Source organism: Cryptomeria japonica, chromosome 10 (genome assembly GCF_030272615.1).
Source record: "Cryptomeria japonica chromosome 10, Sugi_1.0, whole genome shotgun sequence".
Lineage (NCBI taxonomy): Eukaryota > Viridiplantae > Streptophyta > Pinopsida > Cupressales > Cupressaceae > Cryptomeria > Cryptomeria japonica.
Genome location: NC_081414.1, coordinates 162,966,314 through 162,987,867, shown reverse-complemented (window position 1 = coordinate 162,987,867; position 21,554 = coordinate 162,966,314). Strand labels below are relative to the sequence as shown.

The 21,554-nt window shown below is 33.7% G+C and overlaps 1 protein-coding gene across 1 annotated transcript; it reads left to right on the top strand.

Annotated features, from left to right (window-relative positions):
- Positions 1–13,390: 13,390 nt before the first annotated feature.
- Positions 13,391–21,167, top strand: LOC131045232 (ABC transporter G family member 35-like). The gene is made up of 23 exons (XM_059213653.1): positions 13,391–13,858; positions 13,989–14,198; positions 14,389–14,473; positions 14,565–14,724; positions 14,856–14,932; positions 15,097–15,150; positions 15,240–15,330; positions 15,460–15,761; positions 15,855–16,136; positions 16,266–16,582; positions 16,680–16,840; positions 16,967–17,087; positions 17,248–17,399; positions 17,507–17,644; positions 17,757–17,920; positions 18,013–18,345; positions 18,448–18,738; positions 18,818–18,901; positions 19,010–19,143; positions 19,283–19,510; positions 19,659–19,830; positions 20,197–20,451; positions 20,593–21,167. Exons 1-23 carry the CDS (start codon positions 13,521–13,523, stop codon positions 20,860–20,862), a joined length of 4,419 nt encoding a protein of 1,472 aa, XP_059069636.1. The 5' UTR covers positions 13,391–13,520; the 3' UTR covers positions 20,863–21,167.
- The last annotated feature ends 387 nt before the right edge of the window (positions 21,168–21,554 follow it).

The window sequence follows — 21,554 nt, the reverse complement described above, 5'->3', positions numbered from 1 at the left end:
TTCATCAAGTGGGTATTTCTAAAATTGCCACCATATTTTCACCCATCTTCTGAGCTTTCTAACCATATAATTTTTTTTCAATTTGAACAACAATAACATATTATTATATAATTTCTTTTACCAATGTTTCCATATTTCTCACAGACATAGGTGCACCATTTTTTGAATAACTTTTGATATACTTATCCAAATTTAAAAAACTTTATATATTATTGTAGTGCACTTGATTCTTTACAATTTAAAAAAAAAATGTATTTTCGATTTGTTTAGTGCAACTTATGCTTTGCGCACGAACAAGTACCTAATTTTCAGGATGTGCTCAATTGAAAGAATCATTAAAAAAAAATACTCAACAAAAAATTACAAAAAAATACACATCGTCTAGTGCTCACTCTTAACTATTTTTTTGCCAAAGGATTTGTCAAAATACTAAATTTAACTATGACTTTTTTGATGCGCACGTCAGACACTATGTTATGTTTTTCAGAAAAAATCAGGGTAAGTTTTTCATGCGCGAAGGATTTGATTCTCTTAATCTTATCCAATTTTGAAAAAGTTTAGTAGTTTGGAAACTAGATTCAGAGTACTACAATATTTGATCTTTGATTATCTTCATGTCTTGAGTGGATGACTTTCAAATTTTGCCTCCAAGTTCAAGTTCACTTGATTTAAGAAAAAAAAAAAAAAAGTGTCCACTTATACCCCCCTTTTTGACCACCATCTTTGTGCACTTACCCCTTATCATTTATAAACAAATCTTACTTGATTAAATTTAACTAAATTTAATATATATTAATAATATTGATAATTTATTATTAAACCCAATTTCCACTCTACTGCAATTCATTTAATATCTTATCGAAAGGCAATGGGGTTTTAATTTACTTGTTTTACCGTTTATTATTTCTTTTTTAAAGCGAATGCAAGAGGAAAATCTGGTTCAACAAAGCTCTCTTGATATTGAATCGTCTACAAACTTTCTAGCTAGCCTCCTTCAACCTTCCTCGTAGCTTGGTGAAAATTTCTTCAAGAGCTTAACAATTCTAAAATGAAAAGTGACAACCAATCCTACTACTACCCACAAGCTTCTACAAGAACTTGAAGGATAATTAGCATAATTCCATCAATATTCCCCCAAAGAATTCCCCCTCCCCTTCTTGAAAATCTATCATGCATTATATAGAGATGATGCATCAATTTTAAATAAGAGAATTAATTGAAAAATGGAGATTCTTTTCCAATATTGGTTCCATGCAAAATTGATTGATAATTTAGTGGGGGAAGTTACATGCAAGGAAATTAAAGAATGAAGTTCCCTCTAGAAGCTTCTAATTTCTCCTACAACATGTGCCTATTTCAAAATGAGAAATTAAATAATTCCTATTTAAATTATATTCTCCAAGTGTGTATGTGAGTCCATTATTTAACCTTTTATTATAATAATTATTCAACCATATTCAATAGCTCAAACCACAAAATAATAGTAATAATATCAAATCAAAAATGATAAAGGAGGGTTATGACACTCACCATCATTTTTGCATGCCAACAATGAATGCATTCTTGAAAAAGGTGATAGTTGAGACAAGTACAAATATGAAAAAAAGAGTATTTTGTGTTTCATGTATCTTGGGGACAAAATAACTTAGCTAACATGTTTGGGTTTTTAAATGTTATGAAAGGTCTATATTCATTCTTTAAGTCACCCTTGATTGTTTTGAAGTTACACTATTATGGTACAATCTCTTAAGAGCCCTAAGAGAAAAAATCTTGCCAAACTATGATGGAGTATTTCTTGAAGCTAGCACCTATGAATGTTTCAAATGTATAGAACTAAAAGTGGACGTGGGATCCCTCCACATTAACCTCTCTTGATTTTTATCAAATCAACATCATTTGAGCATGCCAAGAATGGACACATTCTTGTAAAATGTGTCAGTTGAGCAGTACAAATATGTCAAGAAGCATATTTTATATTTCATGCATCTTGGGAAAATTTGACTACATTAGCACATCTTAGTAGGTAAATAAATGTTAGATGAGGTATTGTTTCACATCTCATATCACCCGATCATTATGGAGTACACTATTTTGACAAAGACTCTTCAGAGACCTAAGTGCAAAAAACTACTAAAGTATGAGAAATTGGTTCTTCAAATTTGTAGCACCTATGATTGTTCAGTCCAATTCTATAGTTACACATAGTTTCACTCTACAATAGAATCTCTCAAAAAATTTAATCTCCAAACCATTTAATCATGACAATGATGGATCAAATTTTGCAAAAAATATCATTTGCATTTAGCTCAGACTTGCTAGGAGCCATATTTTGTGTTCTTCATCTCATGGGAAAAATTGATTGTGCCAACATGTTTGGGTGGTTGGATGAATTCTATGGAATCCATCTATTCATTTCCAAGGTCACCCTATCATTTCAATTTACACTATTTTGGTGCACTCTCTTAAGATCCCTAAGAGAAAAAAATTGCCAAACTTTGACAAATTGGTTCTCAAAACCCACAACACCTATAAATGTTTTATATAATATTACAAATGCATGTAGGGTTCCTCCACAATAACCTCTCTCAATTTTTTTTAATATCTGAAACATTTAATTATGACAATGATAGATAAAATGTTGCAAAAAACATCATTTACATTCAACACAAACTTTTTAGGATCCATATTTTGTGTTATGTATCTCATGGGGAAAATTTGACTATGCCAACATGTTTGAGTGTGTCAGTAAATACTAAGGAATTCCTCTATTCATTCCCCAAGTCACCTGATCATTTCAAAGTACATTGTTTTAGCATAGTCTCTTATGAGCCCTAAGAGCAAAAAACTAATTCTCGAAGTCCAAATTATGAGCCTTAATGTACCCAAAATTTGGTGCATGATGTTTTACATGAAACCTAAATTTAATAATTTTCGCAATATCTTAATCAAACACCATAGTATAGTTGCTCAATTCTCAATGTTTGGTGTAAATTATAAAGTTCATTTGAACATGTAGGAGATCAACTCAAGAACTTGAAGCGATTATTTGGTAGGATCAAAATTGGTTCCCCATGAAAATCAGTGTAGGTCAAACCTTCGAATCCAAGTAGTTGGTTTGGTGCATCATTAATAATTTGGACTCTAAATTTGAGGTCCTATAATATTGGCCTAGAATTTTTTATTTATTTTTAATTGAAATAATGCAGAATTTTTTTTTACAAAGATGGGCAACACAAAGACTGCCAAGTTAAAATAAAATCAGCTATACCATCCATACATGAAGAAGGGACTCAACCCTACAACAACTAAAACAATTTGAGCAACATAAAATTGACAAAGATTCCAGCCATACCACTGCTATACATACAATGGAAACCCAAACTTAAGATAACAAAATTACAAGTCATGCGTTAGCATACATTGACAACTATATACTCTAAATTTTGGAAAACTATTTATATTGTTAAATGCTTCCTAAGAACTAAAGTTAAAGTTTGTATGGCATCAGGAGGGGCCTTAGAATTACAAGTATAAAATTATGTAGATTCCCCTCTAAAGTATAAATTAGTGTGGAGATGCCTGCATCTTTCTACTCAGGGTATTCTTCGTCCACTTTATTACTCATGGTTTGAATTCTTCATGAAATGCTTTGATTAAGTTGCAATTAATTAAGCACTTAAATATTAAATGTCTAGTTACACTAATCCTTAAGCCAAGGTTCAAACATTATATAAAATCCAGAATTCTCATTTTATCCCGGCGTTGGATTAATGCAATCATTTTCTTCTAGATATTATACTTGATTAAGTTTTGACTAATTAATTTTGATTTGTTATAATATCAACTAGAATAGAAATAAATGTTAACCTCTCATATTTACTCTACCATAGAAAATTATATTTAATCCATGTTCCAACTCGAACAAAACATAAATTAATAGAAAGATGATTTGTAGACGTAAACAAAATTGGTTTCCTGGATATAGTTATAATAAAAATAACCTAAATATTAGTAAAAATGGAACAACTTATATTTAAGCAATATAGTTTAGTTTCCTAGTACCATCCCTCCTGATATTCTTCGTCCACTTAACGTGGTTTGAATTCCGTCATTTCACGTGGTTTGAATATTTCCATGACATTAATTTGACTAAAGTGGTGCAATTGATAAAGCGCTTAAATATTAAATATGTTGTTACACTATCCGTTTAGCATGTAATCCGTTAGGGCCAAGTTTAAAAAATTATATAAAATTTGGATTCGCCCCTTTCTCGTCGCGTTGCATTAATCTAAACATTTTCTTCTACTTATTATACTTATTATATTTTTGTCTTTTAGGATATGCCTATAACTAACATCTTATCTAAAACTATATTATTATTTGCAAACTATCTTATCTCGAGTGTATTGTATTGTAACAAATTATCTATTTTGCTTTCCTTGAACAAAAAGAATGTTTTAAATAATAGGGCAAGGAAAAATGTTTTAAAATTTAAAATATATTTTAAATAAGTATATTTTTTTTTAAATATCAGTAATAATATCATTATAATTATAATATTTTAAAAAATTTATAATGATAGGAAGAATATAGATATGTTATTAAGGGGATTTTCAACTGTATTTATAACAAATATAATTTTATGTATTTATTGATTTAAAAAACATACTTACTTTCACAAGTTTTATATCTATGAGGAATAAGCAATCTAGAAACCACAAATGATTTTTCAAATTAGTAGGCTTAAAACCATTGTTCAATCCATATTCAAATTGGTCGAACTTGAAGCCACACACTCCAACTATTCAATGCACCTTTATATATGGACGATAACTCGTAAGTAGGAAGTATGACCTCTAAAACTAGGGGGTCAACTAGGAAACTCAAGGACTCTAGATTGGACAATATTGTTACATAATTATATTTAGTGCCTCAAATATAATATACCTCATCTCCAAGTTTAACTCATGATATTAAAGTGTTCTCCTAGAACTATCATAACATGTGTTCCAACTAGTTTTAAGTTGTGTGGGTGTATCAAATAGTTTTCTTTTGTATGTTCATAAGTTGCATTCTAAAACTTCTATTATGTGGCGAAACCCACCTAAAACTATCATAACACGTGTTCCAACTAGTTTTAAGTTGTGTGGGTGTATCAAATAGTTTTCTTTTGTATGTTCATAAGTTGCATTCTAAAACTTCTATTATGTGGCGAAACCCACCTAATAAAACAACACACAACATTTTGTGTTTCTAGAATAATTAATATCACGGCCTCAAAGGCAACCTAATATAGATAAGGAGATTGCTTATTCAAATTTGTCACTCCGCAGATGTAAACTACTTATATCACTATATGTCCATATTCCTAGCATGTAGCATTAGTGAAGCTACTCAAATTTGAAACCACCACTCTCACCTCCTCTCAACTCACTATCTTGCACCTCTCAATATGATTAAATGATAAAAACTATCTTGTTGAATCTTGTAGGAAACATATGAGAATTCACTACATGCTAGAAAATCCTATGAAATATTGGACTATTTACCAATGAAAGAATAAGTGTAGAATAAATCAAGAGAGAAGGTTTTTATAATCATGCTTTTTCTTTTGATGTTGAAGAGGACACTTAGATTCCTATAAAGATCCGGATTGAGAATGTGTAGAAGAAAAAAGAAGAAGAGACAAAAATAAGAAAACCTATGCTTTCTTAGGAGGGGAAAAACTAGGCATAAAGTAGCGGAGATTGTGGCAATAATCAATTCTATAGAATTGGTAATGGTTAGATGCATAATTATTTCCAATATTTCCTTGATTTTTAATGGGGGCATTTTGGGAATCATACATCAACTAAGTTGTAAAAATAATAAAATTGATGACCATTAGTAGAATACAAGATATGGTCAAAATTATTAATGGCAATAAATTATATGCTTAAGGTCTCGATTATTTATGTTTGACAAATCAAACCTAACATGATGCAATAAGAAGGAAATTGTGTGATAGATAACATATGCATAACATAAATAATCAAGCAATTTTACACATTCATATATGTGCCACAAAATAGGTCTACTCTTATTAAAATTAATATAATAATTATATTATATATTCCTTATATTTAATGCATATTCTTTACTAGAAGCATAGATATATATGTCAAATGTGCTTCAATAACATTTGTTAAATTTCTAGTTTACTATTCTATTACACTTTTTCTTTTCTCCTCTTCCTCTTCCTTATTCTTATATCTTCTTGTCTTCTTCCTTTGCAATGAAACTAGATGCTCATATAGCCTTATATTAGTGTAGGGACATATCTTTCTACACGTGTTTGTCTTCTCATCTTTCAAGGGGTAGCACATGATGCTAACTACTACTGTAGTGGTCTTTGCTGACTATCATCCATTTTCTTTCTACTTCCTAAATTGTCAACATCTTCTTAGGACCTAATCAATTTCCTTGTCCTCAAGAAAACATTTTCTAATCAAAAAATTATTTCTCAAAATCTATAGTAAAACATATCTATATGAAAATTTGATCTATCTATATGCATTGTCCCAAGTTATCACCATAGTTTGGATTCAATATGTCTAGACTAAAAGGTCATCATAAGATCTTTCCATGATAGTGATAGCAACTAGTTCTACTAGTATGGATAATGCATGTTTGATGGTATGGAGAAGCTTGGATGGATTGATAAATATATCTTTAATTCAATCTCCAACTCCATCATTTGTTCTATTAATTATCCTTTATTCACTTAAATCTGACACAGACTAGATTGGGAGGGTCTTATCAAACTACTTGATCTGGCAACCTTAACATGTCATGCAATCCACTTTATGGAGAAAAAAAAATGAAAAATATTTTTATTTCCACTTTCATTTGTACATTAATACAAAAAATACCTCAAGAACAATTACATATATGGAGGATTTCAACAAGAGACAATATTAAGAAATTTACTATGTTTCTAGGCACTTCATGTCTTCAAATCTTCAAACCTTCATGCCTTCACATGTTTATGGCTTCAATACTCTTTTAAAATTTATTTTTAATTTCATTCTATAGCTCTTATGGCTTCCTTTAACACCACCAACACATCTTCATATTCATTCTTCTCTTTCCTCTATTCCCCTTCTCTTGGCAAGCTGATTTTCTACAATTACCCACAAATCCTTTTATCAAACTTGTTGTTGTTGATTGTTTCTTCTTAATACCATTACAGGTTTTATTTTATTATTATTTAAACCTTATAAGGAACTGAAAAGAGGCACTCAAATCTTCTCTTTCATTTCCCTCAACTTGATCTTTGGAATTCCTTCAAAAACATGAAATAAAATAGAGCTTTTGCTTCTAGAGCATGGTGTCAATGTTTCTACACAATATAGAATGTCTTTATGTTATAAATGTCTTTTAAAAATGAACAAAATTATCAACCTAGTTGTGCTCCTTTGTAAATTGACGAGTCGTTAATTATATTTCAAAAACTCATTAGCTTTTCCTTCCATTTAAGTATCTGAACTGAAATAAAAAAGACAAGAATGAAATGCCAAAGGTCACTTGACTTAAGAAAACTTATAAGATTCTACAATATGTTCTTGAAGCCCAACCTACACCAAAAATACAAAAATTAAACATGAAAATAATTTATTTTTATTTTTTATGAGGAGAGCTTGTGAGCCCAAATGCTCCTACATCAAATTGTTTATAGTATAACATAATTTCTATATTTTTTTATGTTGTAACTTACCTAAATTAGTCATAAATTTGTAACTCCTTGATCTCTTTAGAATTTGAGACTCCATTTGGCCTAAGTCTTATTTGTAATGTAGAATGACTTGTTGATATGGGTGCTTGCACCAAATTAGTGTACAAAAAAGTGGCTAGACATTTTTTTTTAATGAAACACAAGTGCCTTTTGTTGTTTTCAAAATGTGTTCATTTTTTATTTTTCACAAAACACATTTGTGTTATGTTGAACACAAACAAAAGTGCACTTTGTACTGAAAATAACATGAGCACATTATGTAGAGTCAAAAAAAAAAAAAAAAATGCAACGCTTCATATTTGGTCTCAACCACTGCTAGCCCTCTTTATCATCTAGTATCTAAAATATGATTGTGCTTTATGAATTTAACAAAGATCTTCACACTGCCACATCATAGAAGAGGTAGGTGTTGAAAATTTTAGTGTATTATACTCAAATTTGATTTTTATTTGAAAACAAATGGATCATTTTTTATGACTTTTTTTAATTATTTATAGCATACTTGAAACCCTCATTCATAGCCAATTTTGGGTGTTGAAATTCTTGAAGACAAGCCTACAATATCTAAATCTCCACAAATCCAAGAGATTTTGGTAGGGTACTTGGAACAAGATAAACTTTAAAAAATAGAATTAGTTTTGAAATTGAAGGTTTCAACATCAAACCCCCATCATAGATCACTTGCTTCATCATTGGAAGCAATGACGCTCAATGTTGACATGTAGTGACAAATCAATAAATCAATTGCAAATATACAAAGATCCATGTCATGAATTTTATGTAAAAAAATTTATCCCATGATAAAGTGAAAAAGAAAGACATGATAAAAGAACACTTATGTGCTCTTTTTATGGATCCTAGAACCAATGGATTACTTGTTCTGACTTCAAGGATATTTCTAATACATTGGTGCAATCATAATGAGAAAAATAATTCTTGGGATGGGTGGTGGGTGGTCTTTGACCAACCTCCATGTAATAACCGTTAGGTACCATTATATTTTCTTACAAAACTTTACTACGAGTTTTCTCTTCATGAAGTTCTTAATTATTTTGATATGAGAGAGTTTTAGGTTAGAGGTAAAGGCTCTACCCAAGATAGACTAGGAGCTTGCCGAATAAAATATTTCGAACAAAGACCACTAGCACAAAAAACTATTCACCATGTGATGATTTCATTAGTCGTCAAGGAGAGTACGGAAGTGCAGACTCTCCACGCAATTGTTTGCCTCACAGACACACTTATCAAGCATGACACATATATATCCTAATCGTCTTATTTAGTAGATGATCTAGTAGCTCAACCATCTAGTTCTAGTGCTCCTAGCTCTCACCTATGCTATAATGGATGAGACAATGATGTGGAGGGTGCATAAAGTGCCACCTCCAAAGAGTGTACTCATTGCCATCTTAGATGTTTTGGCATCACAAGGGGTGATCAAGGTGGTGTATCAGATAATGTGGTGATGAATAATTAGCTACTAAGTAAATTTTTTTTCTCATCATATACATGTATTTTCATAAGAACCTATAACTATTTAATAATTTATACTTAAAATTTGTAATTATAAATTATTTTTATTATAGAATTAAATTAAAGTTATACATACATTATACATTTCAAGGTGCAATGTTAGAGGGCAGTATGACATCAACCATCCACCAACAAGTTGTATAGTTACATCTATTTAAAAGATAATTTTATTTAATATATCAAAATAGAATAATTAATATTCAAATAATGTTTAATATTTCAAAATAATTTTTTTTTTTTTTAATAGGTGGGCATTACATCACCATATAACAAATATGTTCATAGGGATGGTCGTTACATTGGATTTACTAAGACATGCTATAACACATTTACAGATTTAATTTAAGAAAGGCAAATTTATTGTTTATGTGTATTTATGTTTTTGAGTTTAATCTATTATTGTTTGTTTAGTTGGTGAATTCAATTGTCACACCTCCTAGTGTATAGAAAATTTCGATGTTGGTGTTATTGTTGTAATTTCATCTTCAATGCATTTAACACGTGTATGAGTATAGACATATATATTTTATTATGTTTATTTTTTCTCAATTGATCTCATTAGATATTACAAAATAATTGAGAAATATGTCTTTGTTATGTTATATATTGACGTAAATGCGCTCCTATGTGAAGATGGACCTCTCTTGATGATGTAATCTACAAATTTGAAGATAATCTTAAAGTAAAATGGCGAGTCTTTAATGCCTCTTTAAAGAAAAGCAACATAATGAAATGATTGGTGTGTTGGAAAGAAGAAACTTGAAGCGGTATATGAATATGAACTAATTAATGATCAAGGATATATAAAAAACAAAAAAAATGCATAGATAGAATAGGGCATACAAGTAGATGATGAGGTCCATGACATGTCAAAAAGAAAACTAAAATAATGAAAAAAGGGGGAGTAGGAATAGGGAGAAAGGGGTGCAAGGTAGAAAAAACAAGTCTAAATAAAGATGATTAAAGGTTGTGTAGGGAAGAAATATAGAAGCATGTGTGTGGTTGTGTAGGATATTGGAGTTGGATAGAAATAATTGAAGGGAAATAAGAAGTTGCATGGGATTTGGGAGTAGTTGTTAGTAAGTGCATAGTGGGGAGAAATAAATAGTTTAGCACATAGTGTGGGTTTTGAGTTTGAAGCAAAGTATTATGCTTTGGTTTTCATTTAACAATTGCTTGAATAAAGTATAGAGTAGAGGCCCGATAGTTAACTAAGTTTTCTAGACTTGGGTTTATGCATTTGAATATAGGAATATTGGATTTGGAATTTAAATTTTATTTTGTAAACTAAACATAGCATTTGTGAGTCAATTATATTAGTATGAATAGAATTAAAGTTGCAACTATTCTCCTTGTTAATATTTTATTTTGCAAAGTTGCAAATTGAGATAATTTGATAAAATTCTCTTAGTTTGAATTGCATTACTCTTCCTACATGTTTGGAAAGCATCACCTCCTCTACATTGGTTAAGCACATGCAAATAAATAGAGTGAAATTAATGCTCTAACTCTTCCATTGTTACTAAACACCTTTCTATTTTAATTTTTAACTAAAGTCTTTAATATCTATTCCTCCAAGTTTCTCTTGGAGAAATTATAAGCCCATGAAGCTACACACATTTCAATGGATCAACCAAGAAACTATCCAACCAGACATGAGAATGTTGCAACTTGAGAAATTAAGAACAATGGAGATCGAAGAGCAAAGCTTGAGATTAAACTGCAATAAATTGCTATGTATTGATATGTTACAATGTATGTAAATGAGCTTGCTTATATAGAAGGCTAGACAACTGAGAGCATAGGTAATGCCATGTGGCTCAATGAGATGAGAGAGTAGGTAGGAGTAGGTACAACTACCCTATAACAAAATTAAATGCATAAAACTAACTCATCTCTATCTAGAATGACACCCAGGATAACTAACATGAACAATATTAAATGATTGTGTCATGTGAAAAATAAAGCTATCCTAAGTAAACTTAATTAGAGTAAATAGAATAAATCTGTTTTACTCCAATAGATTCTTCTTCCATTTGCTAAATTTTAATCTCCCCTTACAAATTTCAAATTTTAAGAGACAAAACAATAATTAATTCATAAGTGCAATATCACTAAAAATATTACATTTCCATTTCAACAATTGTATTTTAATAAAATAATCTAAATTAGGGTTATGACATGATCCTTCTTTACTTGTTGTGAGGGAACACTCTAACCCTCGTTTTCATTCTCTAAATAATCATTCTTTACACTTTGACATGAGTGTGAATACTTTTGAGCAATATTTGGAAGAGATTTCTTTATCTTTAGAGGAGGCATCTCTATCTTTAGATTATTCTTTAAATCAATTTCTAGAAAATTCTAGATTGTCATCTTCATCATTATGTCCTAGAACACCCGATTTTATGGTAACAACTTTCAACATCAACATGGAGACACTTGAGAAGAGTTTAAAGGAATCACACTTCATTTATCTTTCCTCATCTTCCTTTCAAGAGTGGGAATACATATTGCATACCATCTTGGTTTTGTTTCTTCCCAAGGGGAGCAATGTTGGTCAACACATTGGATCATTTTCAACATTTGGTGTTGAGCATCTACCATCATTTTATGAGACTCTACATTGTAGGGAGTTGCATGGTCTCTCTTCTTCTATTCTCTTAGGGTGGACTTTTTCCTGGCATGGATTTTTTTCTGTCTCATTCTTCATTAAAAGCATTTTATTTTCATCTTTGTTTTGGGGATGATTTTTGTCCCATTAGGTTTCTTATTTTCTTCATTTGTGAGAGATTGCATTACATTTGTACGTGGGTACCCAACATAGCCTAATAGTTTAGTCCCATCTTGAATTGTTTGCATTTGTGTACATTTTCCCTAAGTTGCACTACAGGTTGGGTGTTGGTGTGAAAGGGGTGTTTTACCTAGTTGTTCATCACCTATGTCCTCTTTACAAATGTACTTAAGTTTACTTAGGGTACACATAAGATAGCTATAACTTTATGTCTCAAGTCACAAGATTAAGACACATGTCATAATCTTTTGCAATCCTATGTTCACATTGGCCTCTATAACCAAGGGCTCCCCTTTGTAATTTATTCAATCCAAATTAATTATTCTAATCTATCATTTGCAAATCCTTTGATAGAAAAGCATTAGAATTTCATAGTCAATCTCTCTTATGCTTTCATAAAGTTTCTAGATCCTGGGTGGTTACAATCTTCAACTAAATCTTGCATGGTAGAGCATTTTATACCAACTCTTTCAATTACCATATATGAAAAATTACTATGCAAATAACTTAAAATAGATTTTACATTGGATAATGTATCTAAACAAGAAAGTGAAAGTGAGGACCAACAAATGTTTTACCAACTACTCACAAATATTAGAGAATACACATCCAACACTTGATGATTGAAAATTATGCATTACATCCAATAGTCGGGAAAGAGTTTAATAATAATATTAATCTATTTACAATAAATGATAATGTATGTTATCATAACAAGAGAAAATTGTGCATTCATTGAGAAGATTGATAGCCTATAGCACTACAACAAAAGAAATGAATACCAAACTATTAGTAGTGTTAGGATAAGGTGATATTTACCTTGCAAATACTACGTCATTCATGTGTCTCCATTTTCCTTATAAAATGTTCCCTAGGACATGAGAGAAAAATATTTAATATTTGTACTTAATGGCTACTTGTAATTGCATTTTCAAGAGGTGAACATGTAACAATAATAAGGATAAGTAAAAATGGATAAATGGATATGAAGGATCATTCTTTCAGTGCCTTGGATTGGAAGGAGAAAGGTTGTCTATTGGGAGATTTATACAGAGCATCTGAAAGGCTAAAGTTTTGAGTGGCTATGGGTTAAATGCCCATGTTGAAGTTGAAAGAAATTAATATTTTATTGTCTATTGATTGCTATCCTAGACATGGATTTTTGCAAGTGGTTTCTTGCTTCTTGTTTTAGAAAACAACAATGGTTTTCCTCTCAGCTATAAATTGGAGTCATGCAATGATAGTTTCATCATGAGTGATTTGCATGTTCCAAATGATTCTGGGTTTAGTTGGAAAAATGTTGTTTAGTGTATTGTTGTAGTATTATCTTTTGAAATTTCGGATCTTCCATGGAAATCTGGTGTCTCGTTTTGGAAATTCAAAAATCTTGAGTGACATAGTTGCTATCGGTTTGAGAATATGGAGGGATTGGAGAGAGTGTGGGAGTCTGGGAGGAGAATTAGCAACAATTTGAGTAGAAACTTGAGTAATAGTAGTGGAGGATCACAGAGACGGAGAATTGATGAGGACGAAGAAGCTCTTCGATGGGCAGCCCTTGAGAAGCTGCCAACTTATGACAGGCTCAGAACTGCAATTATGCAGAGCGTTATCCAGGAAAATGATAAAACGCTTCACAAGGAAGTGGACGTTCGTAAGCTTGGGTTCGATGAGAGGCAGATTATCATTGATCGCCTCTTCAAAGTCGCAGAGGAAGACAACGAAAAGTTTTTGCGAAAGCTTAGAGCTCGAATTGACAGGTGAGAAGATTCACAACATCAAATTCATTATTTGGCTGTTTCGGTTGGTCAATATTTTCAAGATTGGATTTTAGTTAGAAGCTTCCCCTTTCAACGATTTTTCCAGACTAATTTGTCTTTAATTGGGCAGAGTTGGCATCCAGCTTCCGACTGTAGAAGTACGGTTTGAAAATTTAAGAGTGGATGCAGAGTGTTACGTAGGTGGAAGAGCTTTGCCCACTCTATGGAATTCTGCCAGAAACTCTGTAGAATCCTTGTTAGACACCTTTGGCCTTTCACACAATAAGAAAGCAAATCTTACAGTTCTCAAGGACGTCAGTGGAATCCTCAAGCCATCTCGGTAATTGGGTGTGAGGATTCTGCTAGATATTCAATTTGAGTCAATTTATAAATTTCGCAGTGCAATGGTGTTTGAGGTGTATGCACAGTTTTTATATGTTATTATGATAAAGGTCTTTAATTAAAAATAATCTGATAAATGCTTCAAACTGCTGGGATAACACCATAAGTTTATATGTTTGATCTGAAAGGATGACTCTGTTGTTGGGTCCCCCTGCGTCTGGAAAGACAACGTTGCTGCTTGCTTTGGCTGGGAAATTAGACCCCAGCTTGAAGGTTAGAGCTTGTTAGTATCTTTGTATTGCAATTTTTAACTGTTTCACAAATCGAAGTTGAGGTGTTTATTAAATCACTCTTGAATGATCAGGTGAAGGGGAATGTCACTTACAATGGCCATAGGCTGGAGGAGTTTGTCCCTAGGAAAACATCTGCTTACATAAGTCAGCATGACTTACATGTCGGAGAGATGACAGTGAGAGAAACTATAGATTTCTCTGCTAGGTGCCAAGGTGTGGGGGATAGATATGGTGAACATTCTAAACCTTTCTTCCCTCATGGTGGCATACTTCTTCTTCCACAAGCAGTATTAGATTCGTGTGCTATATGACTTGTATACCAAACGACTTGTTTAATGCCAACTTGGCATATTTCGATGCAGAGCTGCTTTCAGAGATTGTTAGAAGGGAGAAAGAAGCTGGAATCTTCCCAGAGGCTGACATGGATCTTTTCATGAAAGTAAGCTTCAATTCATAGCTTTGACACAATTATATGATTCCTTCTTCCTCGGGGAATATTCAAAGGTTTGACAGGTTATAAAGTCTTATCCAGAGTAGAAAGGAATTTTATCCATGTTAATATCATTGTACTTCTCACTGTGTATTGTTGCATACTTCCTGCAGGCAACAGCAATGAAAGGTGTTGAGAGCAGCCTTCAGACTGATTACATTCTCAAGGTAAGTACATTGACAGAAATTTTGATGTTTTAGAGAAAGCCACTTGAAGACCAGGAATTCATGATTTTGAAATCCATGTGCGTAAACAGATTCTGGGTTTGGACATTTGTGGAGACACAGTTGTTGGCAATGACATGATAAGAGGAATCTCTGGTGGACAAAAGAAGCGTGTTACAACTGGTATAGTAGCTATTACTATCTTGCATACAAACTTGAAACCAAAACTGATAAAGTCCTCCAAAGTAGAGCTGTGTATTAACTATTAAGTATATGATGAATTGCGAACTTTTCAATTGATCCTATGTGTAGGGGAGATGATTGCTGGGCCTACAAAAACTCTTTTCATGGATGAAATATCTACAGGATTAGACAGTTCTACCACATTTCAGATAGTCAAATGCCTGCAACAGTTTACCCATCTAATGGATGGCACAATTCTCATGTCTTTGCTTCAGCCTGCACCTGAGACATTTGACCTATTTGATGATATTCTACTCCTATCAGAGGGCTATATTGTTTACGGTGGACCTCGGGAGAATGTACTGGAGTTTTTTGAAAGCTGTGGATTCAAATGCCCCGAGAGAAAGGGCATTGCAGACTTCTTACAGGAGGTATTGAGAGTTGAAATTCGAAGTATAACAATGACTTCAGTATAATCGTTATATCTTGTTGTATTATTTTCTCAAGTTTTTCTATTACTGAAGGTCACGTCAAAGAAGGACCAAGAACAATACTGGATAGAAAAGAGCCGACCTTATCAGTACGTACCTGTGAAGGAATTTGCATTTACGTTCAAGCAGTTTCATGCAGGTCGTTTGTTGGAAAATGAGCTAGCAGTACCATACGAGAAGAACAGAAGTCACAAAGCAGCTTTGGTCTTTAGTAAACACTGTGTACCCAAACTGGAGATCTTCAAAGCCTGTTTTGCCAAAGAATGGCTTCTGATCAAGCGCAATTCCTTTACTTACATCTTCAGGATTGTGCAAGTGAGTTTCTAACGATCTAAAATTCATATGGTTTTGAGATGAAATTGTAATTGTGTAAGAATGCCAAACTTCAATCAAAATCACCCCTAGAAGGATTAAATGTATCTTACTATCTATTTGTTTCTGCAGATTTTAGTTTTATCATTCATTGCATCAACTGTATACTTGAGGACCGAAATGCATCACAAAACTCACGAGGGTGCAAATATGTACCTCGGAGCACTCTTTTTCGGCCTCCTCATCAACATGTTCAATGGTTATGCAGAATTAGCATTGACAATCTTCAGGCTTCCAGTGTTCTTCAAGCAGAGAGATCTGCTCTTTTACCCCGCATGGGCGTTCACTCTTTCTACCTTCATATTGCGAATCCCAATTTCATTACTGGAAGCTGGCATATGGGTGCTGATAACTTACTATACAATTGGGTTTGCCCCTGAAGCTAGCAGGTAATGCTAAGTCGTCTGCTTATTATAAATGCTTGAATAACCCCCATCCCCTAACTAGATTCTCAATTCCCTCCATTTGACATTAATTCATCTGCAGGTTTTTTCGACAATACCTTTTAATGTTCCTCGTTCATCAGATGGCATCATCCTTGTTCAGCTTTATTGCCGGAATATGCCGGTCAATGATCATATCGAACACCGGAGGAACTGTATGTCTGCTTTTAATTTTCATGCTTGGAGGATTCGTTCTCCCTAAAGGTTGGCAATTATATCCTTTCTAACTTACAGATATTCAATACAAGAAGGCATTAACAGGAGACTAGAAAAGAGAAAAGTCTTATTAAGACACGGTGAGGTTAACTGTCTGGTGGATTTCTAATGCAGATAGTATTCCGAAGTGGTGGATGTGGGGCTACTGGTGTTCACCTTTAACGTATGCACAGAATGCTATCACTGTAAATGAGATGCTTGCTCCTAGATGGCAAATTGTAAGTCTTCGATCTTTGTCATGCATTAACTCCCTTCCGTTGGATAGAATTTATTATACTTGAACGGAATATTGAGCTACAATCGATAGGGATAAGAAAAAAAGTTACAATTTTCCTTGAAGGGAATTTACACTGCATCAAAATGAATGGTTTTCGGAATGCTGTTCTTTCTCAGAGTGCAGAAAATACAACAAATTTGGGTGAAGCAGTGATGGCGAGTCGTAGCATCTACCCAATGGGATATTGGTATTGGCTAGGAGCTGCTGCACTGTTGGGGTTTTCACTACTCTTCAATGTGCTTTCCACTTTTGCTCTTGCATATCTAAATCGTGAGCTATGTCAATACTGAATACACATGCATCTTTTTCTCTTCGATTTACTCTCTCCTTTGTCCATTTTTATTATATGGAATAATAGGGGATTTGTTTGGCTGTAGCTCTTGGCAAACCTCAAGCTGTTATCCCCAAGGAAGTTCTAAATGAAATGCAAGACCAAGAGAATGGAACAGAACAGGGTCTAATTATGTCAAGGTCTCTGCCACGGTCATTGTCTTCTGCAGATGGCAGTGGTACTTGTAAGAGAGAGCTTTTGAAGTACTTTGTTTCACAGATTCTTCATACTTCAACAGACAGAATTTGAGTAGGTTACTACATAATCTATATATTTCTGATTGTTTGGTTATGCAGTTGAAAAGCAGGTCAGAAGAGTGAATATCTCATCAACTAGTCTGAAAGGCAACATGGAGTCAGAATTGGAGACTACAACAAGAGTCAAACGAGGAATGGTTCTACCATTTCAGCCACTAACCATGTCTTTCGAGGGTGTCAATTACTTTGTTGACATGCCTCCGGTATGCAAAAGGAGCCCTGAGACTGATGCCCTGTTTTTAGTGATTTGTTGTACATGAAGGATTTGGCTGACAGGTCTTGGCTTCGACTGCAGGAAATGAGGGAACAGGGAGTCACTGAAGAAAGGCTTCAGTTGCTCCGAGATGTTACAGGGGCATTTAGACCTGGTGTTCTTACCGCATTGATGGGAGTTAGTGGTGCTGGGAAGACAACTCTCATGGATGTCTTAGCTGGAAGAAAAACTGGAGGACATATTGAGGGCGATGTTCGAATCTCTGGATTTCCCAAAAAGCAAGAGACTTTTGCTCGAATTTCTGGTTACTGTGAGCAAACTGATATACATTCTCCTCAAGTCACTGTGTGGGAAACATTAATATATTCGGCATTTCTCCGTCTCCCAAAAGATGTTGAAGATGAAACCAAAACTGTAAAGTCCACAACTATGCATTTTCTCTTTGCAACTAAGTTATTTATTTAATGAGATACGTCAAAGTGTCATGTTACTAAATGATCAGTTTCCAACATGCAGGCATTTGCTAATGAGGTAATGGAACTTGTGGAGTTGGAGAATTTAAGGGATGCTTTGGTAGGCCTACCTGATGTCTCTGGATTGTCAACTGAACAAAGAAAAAGGCTGACAATTGCTGTGGAGCTTGTTGCAAATCCCTCTATAATTTTTATGGATGAGCCCACTTCTGGATTAGATGCAAGAGCTGCCGCAGTTGTCATGCGAACTGTTCGTAATACTGTTGATACTGGAAGGACTGTCGTCTGTACAATTCATCAGCCTAGCATTGACATCTTTGAAGCATTTGATGAGGTAAAGTAATATCTAAGATGAGTCTATCTTACATTGTTTGTTTCAATGATTGGTACTGATTTCTCCTGTGATGGATCAGCTACTTTTGATGAAAAGAGGTGGACAAATCATTTACAATGGACCATTAGGCCACAACTCTCACAAGCTTGTTGAATATTTTGAGGTGAGGATTTGTAGACAAGGCATTACAACAAGAGAACTGACTTGCACAGAAGAAAGGCTTTAACATGGCAGAAACCTTTTTTCTTATTTTCACAATGGTGAACTGCAGGATATTCCAAATGTACCAAAGATCAAGGATAAATATAATCCTGCTACATGGATGTTAGAAGCTAGCTCTTTTTCTTCTGAACTTCGTCTGGGGATAGACTTTGCAGAGCACTACAGGAACTCTTCTCTCTATAAGTAAGTCTATATGTTCTTAAACATTTTAACTTCATGGACATTCTGCAGATGAAAAGTAAAATCATACTGAATGTAAATACAGAAGATACACCAACACACAACAAATACTCGACATTCAGTCGTTTCCTTAACAATGCAGGTATAACAAAGAATTGGTAACAGAGCTCAGTACTCCACCTCCAGAAGCAAAGGATCTTTACTTTCCAACTCAGTATTCTGAGTCATTTTTGGGGCAATTCAAGTCATGTTTGTGGAAGCAATGGTGGACTTACTGGCGTAGCCCTGAATATAACAATGTTAGATACTTCTTCACACTTACCTGTGCCTTATTCATTGGAACAATCTTTTGGAGGATCGGCAGAAAACGGTAGTACTTCAATTCTAGGCAGTTTACTTTCCAAAAAATTTAGCTACACACACTATAAAACATCTGTGGTTCGTTTATGCCTCTAGTGAATACCTGCACAAACTTCTGATTACCCCATAAACTAAAAAATGGTTTTGTTGGAAATCAGGGACAACGACACAGATCTTTTTATCATTGCGGGTGCCTTATATGGAGCTGTTATATTCTTAGGGGTCACTAACTGTTCAACTGTGCAGCCTGTCGTCGCAGTAGAGAGAACTGTATTTTACAGAGAAAGAGCTGCAGGAATGTACTCTGCAATGCCCTATGCTCTGGCTCAGGTTGGTTCCTTAGCATGTCAATTTGTTCCATGCATGACAACTGTCAAAGCAACATACAAGGCAGAATATAGGCCTGTATATAATTCAATTTGGCATCAATGTGTATTCCCTGGTTGATTTGCTACATGATTAGCCACTATCCATGTCAAAATCCCCACGGTTCTCCCTGCTAAGTGGGTAGTTTTGTCTTTATGGTTAATTTACTTGTGTTGATGGAATTTGTGGGTATCCAACCTCACCATGATATGTATGCTAGTAATATGCTACGATACTAACTAGGTAAATCTAATTGTTTTCTTGTTTCTTTTATTATCATACAGTGAAATTAACAGATATGAATCTTTTATTTTCATTTTTGCATTATAGGTGGTTATTGAGCTCCCATACATACTCGGCCAGACAGTTATGTACACTATTATTGTTTACAGTATGGTTAGCTTTGAGTGGACAATTAAGAAGTTCTCCTGGTTCTTCTTTTCCAACTACATGACATTTCTGTACTTCACCTTTTATGGGATGATGACAGTCTCAATTACTCCAAACCATCAAGTGGCCTCAATTGTGGCTGCAATATTTTATAGCATCTTCAGTCTATTCTCAGGATTCTTCATTCCCAGACCGGTATTCAATCCTCCTTACCAAGCCAATTCTTTGAATAGTTTATTATCAATGTCCAAAAACAGGAGTACCTAATAGAGAAGAACAGTGTGTAGAATGTAATTGGACCAGTTTTTCTTCTAATGGGTATTTTATTGAATGCAGAAAATCCCAAAATGGTGGGTTTGGTACTACTGGATATGCCCTGTTGCATGGACTCTGTATGGGCTCATTGTTCCACAGTATGGAGACGTCACAGACCAATTGCAAGTGAATGGTGAAGGATTCAAACCACTAAATCAATTTCTAGAGGATTACTTTGGATACAAGCACGATTTCTTAGGTGCAGTAGCTGCAGTGCTTGTTGGATTCCCAGTATTATTTGCATTTATCTTTGCATATTGCATCAAGGTGTTGAATTTCCAGAAAAGGTGAAAACAGAGGAGCAGCAAAACATAGTATGATTCTGATATTCCACCGTTTGGATTGGGCTACCTGAAAAGCTGACGATATACCTGCCTATGGTGTAAGCTTAATATATTTATGTAAAGACTGCAATTCAATAGAGGCTGCAAAAAACAGAGAGACAAATAACAGCAAGGTTTGCAAAAATCACAAGATCGCGAGGAAAAAGCAGCCATTCATCATCAAAATCATGGCAAGGGTTACATCTTCCTAAAGCATATCTCACAAATAATTTTTGTCTTCTGGATCTGTAAGACGAAATCAATCTGTTAATCTCTGGGAACAAAATTCTACATGTAAAACTGAAAAATATTTTCTCCTACTTTATTTAACCAAAATTTACTCTTGGCTATAAAACTAGATATAGGCACAATGTGGGACCGTGAGTTATGGTTCTTGTTATTCCATCGTAATCGAAATTAATAACCCAGTTGACCATTGCCAGCCAATTTACGTAGGTGAAAGCTGTGCACCTTTGGTCGGACATGGACGACCAAAACCTACTAATTTACATGCAAGATCTATTCATGTAAGTGGGATCTATCATTATTAGTAGGATGGTGTGTTACAATCAAAAGTCATTAGGAGAGAGGATCTAGTAGTTGAGCACTTGTCAATAATTGTGATAGCATTTGTTGATTTAATGTCTGAAATTTTTGACA